The following is an 11,084-nucleotide window of genomic DNA, read 5'->3' on the forward strand; positions in this document are numbered from 1 at the left end:
AACAGCCGAAAACAAGACCCTAATATAGTATAAATAGTATATGTCAGCCACGGCACTCATTGCATTAATATTGCTAATATCAATGATTATACCAAGAACTCATGGATTGTACTATTAATAATTGATAAAAAACAATCATTATAATTTGTTTTCAAAAAAAAAAAAAAAAATGTTTCACGTTTTTGTGAAATATTTCAACATGTAGTGAAATATTTCATACTTCAAACACTACTTATCACTAACTCTTTTTATATCTTCCATATTACGTTGGATATTTTTAAGACTTTCTAAAGCACTTGTTACCATTTGTTTTGTAAATATTTTAATAATGGTCCTGTGATTTGAAATATTTTCATATACATATGAGCTATTAAAATAGTTTCATATTTTAGGAAAAATGAAATAAAATTACTGGCTTTTAATCTTATATCTGGGTTTAAATTTGGTTTTTGTTCAATTTTTTTTAAAGCAATTATACGATTAGTCAATATTCCATTGTCATTAGTACTATTATATGAACCAAATATTATTTTTAATGCTGTATGTTTGGCTGTCCATCTTGTTTCACCTATTGATTGTAATCGTTTTTGATTATTATACTTATCTTTTTTCACTAATTTCTTTCCATATGTTCATTCGTTGGTATGATTCTTTTAAAAAAAACAGCACAAGACTGGATTAAAGAAAAAAAATTAGCTACTGCAATTGGACTTTTGATTGCATCGCTAATTACAAGGTTGAGTACATGACTATAGCACCAAATATGTACTTTTTCAGGTGCTGCTACACTTAGCCAAGATGTAAATCCATTATATGCCCCTCCCATATTAGCGGCACCATCTGTGGAATTTCCAATACAATGCCTTATATTCAAACCAACCATTTCCAATGCATTTTGTAAAAGGTTCATCATACCTTTACCAGTAGAATCAGTACATGATTTTACAGATATCAATCTTTCATTAATCATTCCATCAGTTACAAATCGTAAGACAATAGAGCATTGATCCATTACTGATACATCCTATGTTGTGTCTAATAATACTAAAAACATGTTTGCTTCATTTACTTTTTTTGTTATTGTTGATTTAATTAAATTAGAAATTATGATTATTATGTTATCCATAATATAATGACTAAGAAATGTAACCAAATTTCCACGGCCTTTTGAATCATTATCATGATTTTTTTGACTTTTCTTTATGACCTTATTTAAATGTTCGTTTAATACAACATCATACTTGCTTAGCGAAACAATAAGTTCAAGAAAATTTCCATGATCCAAAAATTCATTATTAAGAAGGTAAGCAGCTTCATTACTTTTCCCTCTAATGCTAATCTCGCGTTTTCCAATCAACTTTATTACTTTTATTATTTGGTCAAGTACTTGATGACATTTTTTCACTTCTCTTTGTAAACGTTTTTGGTTGACAAATAATAAATTCCCAATATCATTTTTATAGATATGGATAAAGTAAGCTTCTGAACAACAATCATGATTTTTACTACTTTCATGTTCTTTAATATGTTGATGAACGTATCTCCAATCATTAATACCAATAGTGAATGTACTATTTTCAGTAGCAAATGCTAAACAAATTAAGCAGTAAAGTTTACCTTCATTTAAGTCATAAGTACACCAAGTTCTTAATGCATCATTTTTTTAAAAAAAACTTTCTTATAATCAAATGGAAAAAATTTTGCTTGGTCTATAGGCTGAATCGGATGAACATTAAAGAAATAATCTAAATGATTAGGCAACGGTCTTTTAAATTTTTCAAATCCTTGTTTTTCAAAATCAATACTAGCTTCAACGTGGTCATCAATAACAGATATTGTTGAATTCGGTTGTTTTTTATTCAAGCCTAAATAAATAATATAGAATATAGCATATTACTATAATATTAGTCTATTCGTGTTTATTTAAGTATAATAAATTATGTATATTAGTATATTATACTATAACTAGTTCATGAATTATATGAATACAAATTAATAAATACATTAATATAAAATCTAAAAAAATTAAAAACTACAAATTATAATTATTCAAAGTAAATAACTATAAATTATTACTTGAATAAATACCTTGTTTTTGATTATCAACAATTAAAATGGCAGCATTATTAGTATTAAATGTACCTGGATCTACATCATTAATTTTTTGTTCGATGCTAAAAGTTTCTTGTTTTTCATTCACAGGTTCACCAACTTCTTAAATAAGAAAAGTAATACCATCAGCTTATTTGCATGAGCATATACACATTGACAATAATTAAAAAATTAAAAATTAAAAAAAATATTAAAAATTTAAATTAAAAGTAATAACATACTACCAGGTAGGGCGTCATTTAAATACAATTTTATTTATATATTTTATTTTAATGATTATTTCACGATTATTCTAATATTTGTTAATTATAATTATTCAAATGAAAAATTACTTGACCAATATTAAACATAGTTACTCGATTAATTGTCAGTAATTTTATCGTAGTGATATAATTGGTATTTTAGTAATTAAAACATTTACATATTAACAAATAATAATTGACAAGGCATTATATTTTAAGTTCAAGGTTGTATATCTTCTTTTATTTAGAATAAATATAAAAATATTATAAATGAAACAAATATAAAACTAAAGAAGAAACTAGAAAGTAAAGAATTCAAATTTAATCTCATAGGCTTTTATTGATATTTTAATTTTTAAGTGAGTTGTGAGCATTTTAAAGTTTTAATATTTTACATAACAATAACTCACTTCAAAATTGAGATATCAATAAAAGCCTCTGAGATGCCCTAGATAATATTATTACCTTTAAATTTGATAATAGGTAAATTGACTCTAATATTAAAGCTAACAGCATAAAATTGAATCTACTAAACGCAAATTTGTAATGTCTTACGTTCGTAAGAAAGAGACAACACGTCATGCGGATATGACGTCCTCTTAAAATTTAGGATTATCGTTATTATTATTTAGCATTATGTTCGAAAATTATTCAAATACATTTTAATTCAAATAATTATAAAAAATAATCATTCAAATAATTTGAAAATATGTTAATTCGAATATTTTTTATTCAAATTTATACTTATTCGAATAATTATCTAGATAATATTATTTTGCCCAACTCTGCATACTACAATACGTCAATACCTACCTTTGAAATATGAATTAATTTTTTCACACTTTTGCCCAGTCACAGACAAAAGCTTTTTATTTTTCTCTTGTTCCCTCTCATGTCCTCCTTTTCGTTTGTTCTTGTTTTTGGAATTTTTATGCATATTGAAAATAAAAAACAAATCGAAAATTGCACATTAACTTATTGAAACTTTACAGTTTTGTTTGGATTTATTCCGTATTGATCGTATTATCGCAGATTATACAAACTACAAATATAATCTGTGGTATTTGGTATTATTAAATAAAAATGCAAGCCAGTGATGTTATTTACAACCATAGTCATAATCACTTTGTTGTTTTGTGTCAATTACAATATTATATACCCGTTTGAATAACTATTTATTGATTGTGTGTTATACTTGTCTATTACTATAATAAGACGACCGATAATAAGAAAACGAGTTATCGCAACATCAAGTATTTACTATTTATAAATGGGTGGTTCACATATCACATTATAAATTTGTTTTCGTTGTTTTTACAGTCATCAAAAATAGCTAAATATTTTAAATATTAATTATTTTCATCATATCAGGACCAAGCCACTTCTTATATAAGCAAGCCAGGCCACCGGGCATTGTTCCGGTTGCCCGGCGGGCCACTCCGCCCCTGTCCACAGGTATATCATTTGTTTTGTATATCTGTGCTTATATCTCAAAATAAGAATTAATTTAATTTTAAAAATATTAAAGTCACTTTAAATGGGTGAATTTTGAAGAAATTTGCTTTTGTTTTATTTTTCATTGGGAATCAATACGCCACGGGGAGCAGATGAAATAATAGCATAGGATGACATTGTTACATTTCCAAAGTTACACATACTAAACATTGATTAAAGAATGTTATATACCTACACTTAGGCGCAATTTGGGAGGGGGGCGCTTGGATGTGCTTACCACACCCATTTTTGAAATTAGCACCCCCAAATGTGTTCATGTTAATTTACATTTAAATACTTATTATTCATTAATTTTCAAAAAAATGCACGTCATGCAGCACAAACTTTTGCTCATAGTTTCCCAAGTATGCTTATTAATTTTTTTATGTTGCTTTAGATAATTTTTTAAGTTAGTTTCGTTGTTTTTGGTACTTTAAATAGAGAACATCCTGTCCATAGTTTTATTCATAACTTAGAAAGGAATCTTAGAATATAATCTTAACTGCTGCAAAAAATACAGAATTCATGCGGCGCGCTAAATCAGTAATGTACCTGTGAAACATTTTTGGGGGGGGAGGACATAAATTAACTGTATAATTTTTTATGGTTATAATATAATCTGAAACTTTATTATAAATTATTACTAAATACTTAAAATTCATGTTGATCACTTGATATCAATGATAACCACATTATAAAATAGTGACTATATGTAACCATCACTCCTAATCCCAATTCAGTTGAATATTGATATTTTATATTACATTGACAAGTGATATCAAACAAGATTACAATCAGTGAAAATTAAAAGTATTTATAATTTACATTAATTAAGCTGAACAATTAATTTGCATTGTGGCATCAAAAAATTTCTCGGAGGGGGAGGAAAATGCCCCTGTTGCCTCCCCCACAGGTACGCCACTGCACTGAATCATGTTTAATACACGGAGGACAACAATTTGAACAACTTATATGTTAAATTAATAAATAAACTTGTAACTTGAATAAAAATTAAACTTATTGTTAATTGTTGATAAATTCCAATAGATCCATTAAATGTCACGAAATAAACAACATGCCTGCTTATTTAGGTTTTTTCCTACTATAAGTTATAATACATACCCAAATTAAAGTGAAAATTATGCAGTAGCTAAAATTATAATAACGTGTAAATATCTCTTTGATAAATAAGAGTAAAAATATCAAGCCTTAAGAATTCTAGAATAATTATTTTCAGAGTTACAATCAAAAAAATTTAAGATCGCGCGCATTTTACAGTTTTTTTGATTAAATTGCTGTAACTTGGTCAATTTTGGCCTTAGAAAGTTGGTTTAACTACCAAAATTTATTAAAAAAAAATAGACGAAAAATAATTAGTGGTTAAAATAGGTGGTTGCCATTTAAGGAAAAAAATTGTATTGCGTGCGCGCGTGTCTATTTAAGTTAAAAAAAATTAAAAACTCTTAAAAATACACATTTTTATGTCATAAAAACCAACAAAAAATCAAAATTCAAATTTCAGGTCTCCACGCAAAGATATTGAGTGTTCTCAGTTAGTGTTTACACACTATATAAAAAGTATATTATTCAATATGTGTTTGTTTTATCCCGGTTTCGCCTTATAAATTTATGGCAACCCTAATTTAGATAGATACACTGTTTATTACTAGTTAAGATATACCTACCTAAATCTTAATTTGTACTCTTATCAAGATTTTTGTCAAAAAACCATAGTTATAGAAATTTAGACTTACCCAAGAGTAACACATACATACACATGTGTGTGGTCATAAAATTAGAAAGTGTTCAGAAAAACTTTTTATATGCCTTTGTCAGGATTCTATTAATTTTGCTCGTCATCAAAAACAGGCCATCTCTTATCTAATATATTTTCTGATTATTATTATTCATATTTGTATGTATGGAATTACCATTTATTTTACTTCGTACATTTAAAACTAATTATTATATAACGAATAGTCATGTAATTTATTTACCTGTCTTCGTCAGTTTAAAAGTCACAAAAACATCACAACTGACTCAATAACTTATAAAATAATTTTTCCATTATTTGGTTGTACTTTTTCAAATTAATCTTTTTTTGTAAATAATTTATTTTGTTTATAATACCTATTATTTTCATAATTTGGTAATATTTTGCTACACTAATAATTAATGATATGATATAATGTATAATCATTAGGGATGTGTAGTTCATGAGTGAGTCGACTCCAAGAGTCAACTCTTTTTAGTGAATTGAATGAATTGAATAAGTACATCGCAAATCAGCAACTCGGCAATTCAGTACCAACATAGCAAATCACTAAGTAAGTGACTTGGCAATTCAGTACCAATACTGTATTGAAACAACTGAACTATAAGTCTATAAATGAGTTGAATCAGCCAGGTCACCAATTCCAAATCTGAAATTATCTTCTTATCAATAAATCAGCAAAAGTTGGTCCACATAAATGTTGTGGTTGGTCAACGAAAACGAAGTAGATAACACGATGTAAACAAAGAACCTGGTTTGCCGCTAAAAACGACGTTTTACCGCGCAAAATTATCTGGCGGTCTTTGTACGCGTGTTTTTGCGCGCGCGCGCCCCCTAGCAAGGGCCCCGCGACCCGCTACAAACGTCCAACCGTCCGGTGGCGACAAGTGTGTAAACCGCTTTGCCCCGCCACTCTATCACTATATAGTTACTTGACGACGAACACTTCCTTCACAGTCGTTCGTTAAATGCACGTCTTACGTCGTTGACATTGTTGATTATTTTTCCTGAGATTCTCTACGAAAACGTTTAACGCTCGTCTGACATCGACGACATTGTAGATTATTTTTTCTGAGATTCTCTACGAAAACGGCACGCAATGAATTCAACGATCAACAAGGAAAACGTATTGGAGAACTCGTCGCATCAAGTGCAGGTATAATTTAATGTTTATTTTAATAATGTCGATCCGACCGGGTTGCATATCATCTTTCGGGTCTGTTCTACGGCGTCACCGTCAAGTTTGCTATGCGTCCGGTGGTGAATAATTTTATCGATTGCTAAACGTTTTACGAGCTCGATCGTCTAGATAAGTTGGTACGTGGCGGTGAACTCCTAGTTTGGCTAAAGAAACGTGTTCGGCAGTCCTATTGTAATATCACGGCAGGATGGACCGTAGAAAAATCATACAAAATGGATTCACATAACTAAATTATAGTTGAACATGACTTCTTGTCTATCATGGTCTGCATGCGTTAATTATGTAGTTCTTCCCATTCCATCAAAATACTTATTATGTGTGATCTGTGAAATGAAAATATGCTATGTTGGTTTGTCTCGTTTGACACCAAAAATGTGTAAATTTGCAATCCAAATACCTCCATAACCATTCTTTTGTCTTCTAATTAGTTTTCTTAAATTTACTCTATTGACATATATAAATAGATTGATTGTAATAAGTTTATAATACTTATTTAAACGTCAAATTCATATAATATTCATAATATATATATAACATTATATAGTAAAAGAATGAACAATATACACTTGTAGTTTACCTTGAAATAATTTCTTAGTTTATGCCTGTATGTTTTTGTCATTTTCTGTATATAAAATGTGTGTGAATTAATTCTGATTTGTTTACAGAATGATGTTCTTAAAACTAAAACTGTTAAGCCGTCACATGTATTATACGAGGTACACTCCAACATACTTTCACCAATTAGATCTCTAGATAACGATCAGGTAATTTTAAATTTATTTGTGTTTGTCATATTTTATACAGTTAATTATTTATTTTACAGAAAAATTCAAATTATTTAGATATAATGAATACATACAGAACAAATTTTGATGGTACAATTGAACCAATTTTAAAAGAAAATCCTAAACGTTTTGTCATATTTCCTATTATATACCATGATATATGGGCTATGTATAAAAAACAGGAAGCCTCATTTTGGAATGTAGAAGAAGTTAATTTAAAAAATGTAAATTTTAATATTATAGTTAATATTAAATTATTTTACTAAACATTTTTAAATTCTAGGATCTTGATGATTGGGTCAAATTAACTGATGAAGAGCGACACTTTATATCCCATGTATTGGCATTTTTTGCTGCTTCAGATGGCATAGTTAATGAAAATCTTGTTGAACGATTTTCTCAGGAAGTTCAAATAACAGAAGCTAGATGTTTTTATGGATTTCAAATAATGATGGAGAATATACATTCAGAAATGTATAGCTTATTAATTGATACATACATTCAAGACCCCAAAGAAAAGTAAGTTTTTGAAACCCAGCAAAATAATAAGTTTTATTTTTAATACTTTTACATTTTATTGAATAGAGACTTTTTATTCAACGCTATTGAAACCATGCCTTGTGTAAAAAAGAAGGCGGACTGGGCACTTAAATGGATAGGTGATACCAATGCTACTTTTGGTGAACGATTAGTTGCATTTGCTGCTGTTGAAGGTATATTCTTCTCTGGAAGTTTTGCTGCAGTATTTTGGCTTAAAAAAAGAGGATTAATGCCAGGTTTAACTTTCAGTAATGAGTTAATTTCTAGAGATGAGGTATATTTTTTATTTTTATTTACATAATTTTATTAATATATTGTTGAATTCTCAATAATTAATAATTATATAAATAATTCTTAGGGCTTACATACAGATTTTGCTTGCCTCTTATTTAAGCACTTGGTGCAGAAGCCTCCTCAAGAAATTATAATTCATATTATATGTGAAGCCGTTACTATTGAACAAGATTTTTTGACAAATGCTTTGCCTGTTAAAATGATAGGTATGAATTGTGAAAAGATGGCCACATATATTGAATTTGTTGCTGATAGATTGTTAATTGAATTGGGTTGTGCTAAAGTAAGTACTTGATAATAATTGATATTAAACATATTTTTAATTATACTATTTATAGATTTACAAATCATTAAACCCATTTCCGTTCATGGATCTTATATCTCAACAAGGAAAAACAAACTTTTTTGAAAAAAGAGTTGGTGATTACCAAAAAGCTTCTGTGGCCATTACTGAAACTCCTAATTTATCAACAATGGACATAACTGATGAAGATTTCTAAACTATTTTGAATTATTACTACACTTTTTAAGTGATTCAATTAAAAAAATTTCAGAATTTGTTCCCGCAGAGTATTTAATAACTGAACGTAAAAACAGCATATGCACTGTATTTTATTATTATTTTTTTTTTTTTTTTTTTGTGAATAGACTCTGATGAATAAATTATTTATTATTAGTGGTAAAATATGTTGTAATGTTAAATTTTTTATAATTCTAAACGTAATTTTGTGTTTTATAAAAAAAATACACTGAGGAAAGTATCATTATTCAAAATATACATACCATATTGTTAATACTTCTATTTATAGTTTAATTTTGACCTATAATTAATTAATAAAAATATTACTTATTTATGATAAAAGTTCACTTTTGCTTGACCTCTAATTTTTTCCGTTTAGTTAGAGCTATTCTCAATAATAATATTGTGTTCATTTTATTTAGAACTTAATATTTCCAGTTAGTATTCAAAACTCATACTGAATGTTTGAAATTTCTAAACCATTATATAAAAAATGTTTTATAACCTTATTTCTACTGGAACATATATTCGTGTGGTTAATTTCTAACAAAGGTTAATGAATTATTTTAACTAAAATTAGTCCAAATTTAGTTTACTTGGCTGGAAATAAATTTATATATTTTAATGGGGACTACATTATTTAATATACAATACTTAAGAAGATGTCACTCCCGCATGTGTTGTTTCCGTCTGATATATGTACAGTATAGCAAATTTGCGTTTAGCGATTCAAATGTAGTGATGTTAGCTTTAATAATAGTGTAAACTGACCAATAATCAAACTTTAAGGGAAGAACATTATCTGCGTTTTGTTGGTCAGTTTTTTCCTATATTTTAATTTTTTAAGTGAGTTATAAGTATGTTAAATATAACAATGAAAAAAACATAACTCACTAAAAAATTAAAATATAGAAAAAAAACCAACCAACAAAACACGGATAATGTTTTTCCTTTAAAGTTTAATTATAGGTCAGTTTACACTATTATTAAAGCTAACACCACTACATTTGAATCGGTGAACACAAATTTGCTATATTGTACATATGTCAGATGGAGACAACACATGCTGGTGTGACTTCCTCTTAATACATGGCTAAACCTTTTTAAGACTGAATCTTCCAATCAAGTAAACTAAATTCGGTCCAATTTTAATTAAAATAATTCATATAATAAATAAATATAAATAACCAATTTTATTAAATTTGGATTAAATATTTATGTATACATTTTACACATTAGACATTTATTTAGATTGCACCTTATATCACACATTTTATAGTATTTATCTTTAAGTTTTTTTCACTTAGCGTTTTTTACACGGAGTTGACGTAGGTAGTGTTTTTGTTTATAAATTATATTTCAAGACTAAATAATTTTACTAGTAAGTAACAACTCTTTATATCTTATTAAATGTATAAATTATTATTTATTTATTAAGAAATATCTTAATATACTTATACATTAAGTAACTATAATATATAGTTACCTGGTATTTAAAAATAAAGTTTTATTTAGCTAATAGTTTATTTAATTGATGTTAAACAAAGATGGGACTTGAGCAAATTAAATATGTATGAAGGTATAACATTACTAGCATTAAAATGAAGCTTTTCATTTTTATTAAGCTTATTAAATTTATTTACATATACCAATTACATCTGTAACTGATCAAAACCGTTAAATAAGTGATAATCAATCATCATGAAAAATACTGCATTATACTATATTTTTATAGGATTTTAATATTCATTTAGTATAAAAAAAAGAGGACAATTATCCAAATTAGTTGTTTAATATGTTTTTTGTAGTGACAATGTGAGCGAAGCGATCGTTTTTGTTATGTAAGGGTATTTAAAAAACAGGTGGATGGGTGGTTTGTAAAAATCTTCGCTCCTTACGCAAAAGTAGTTCAACACCAATGATACACATAATAATAAAGTAATAATATTGGTTCATGATTTGTCAAACAAATAAATTATGATAATATTGAAATGTTGGCGCAAATAATCATAACAGCGTGTTTATATGTGTTGTATTATCACCTAACACCTAATTTAATTTAATTATTATTATAAGCAGTGGCGTAGTTACGGGGAGGGTGTAAGGGGTTTCCACCCCCCCC

At 27.6% G+C, this 11,084-nt stretch overlaps 2 protein-coding genes across 3 annotated transcripts; one reads left to right on the plus strand and one right to left on the minus strand.

Annotated features, from left to right (window-relative positions):
• Window positions 1-1,019: 1,019 nt before the first annotated feature.
• LOC112682380 lies at window positions 1,020-3,480 on the minus strand. 2 transcript variants are annotated; one of them, XM_025552957.1, is made up of 3 exons: window positions 3,168-3,480; window positions 2,089-2,214; window positions 1,020-1,865 (listed from the first exon to the last, which is right to left on the minus strand). In XM_025552957.1, the coding sequence occupies exons 1-3, from the start codon at window positions 3,289-3,291 to the stop codon at window positions 1,648-1,650; spliced, it is 468 nt and encodes a 155-aa protein (XP_025408742.1). In that variant the 5' UTR covers window positions 3,292-3,480; the 3' UTR covers window positions 1,020-1,647. The 2 variants fall into 2 exon arrangements, with proteins under 2 accessions (XP_025408742.1, XP_025408741.1); XM_025552956.1 differs by having other exon boundaries at window positions 2,077-2,214.
• A 2,925-nt stretch (window positions 3,481-6,405) lies between these two features.
• On the plus strand, window positions 6,406-9,118 carry LOC112682379 (ribonucleoside-diphosphate reductase subunit M2 B). The gene is made up of 7 exons (XM_025552955.1): window positions 6,406-6,778; window positions 7,489-7,587; window positions 7,647-7,832; window positions 7,892-8,127; window positions 8,194-8,422; window positions 8,507-8,725; window positions 8,781-9,118. The coding sequence occupies exons 1-7, from the start codon at window positions 6,722-6,724 to the stop codon at window positions 8,940-8,942; spliced, it is 1,188 nt and encodes a 395-aa protein (XP_025408740.1). The 5' UTR covers window positions 6,406-6,721; the 3' UTR covers window positions 8,943-9,118.
• The last annotated feature ends 1,966 nt before the right edge of the window (window positions 9,119-11,084 follow it).

The sequence above is a fragment of the Sipha flava genome, unplaced genomic scaffold, assembly GCF_003268045.1.
Source record: "Sipha flava isolate LNK unplaced genomic scaffold, YSA_version1 202_pilon_pilon, whole genome shotgun sequence".
Lineage (NCBI taxonomy): Eukaryota > Metazoa > Arthropoda > Insecta > Hemiptera > Aphididae > Sipha > Sipha flava.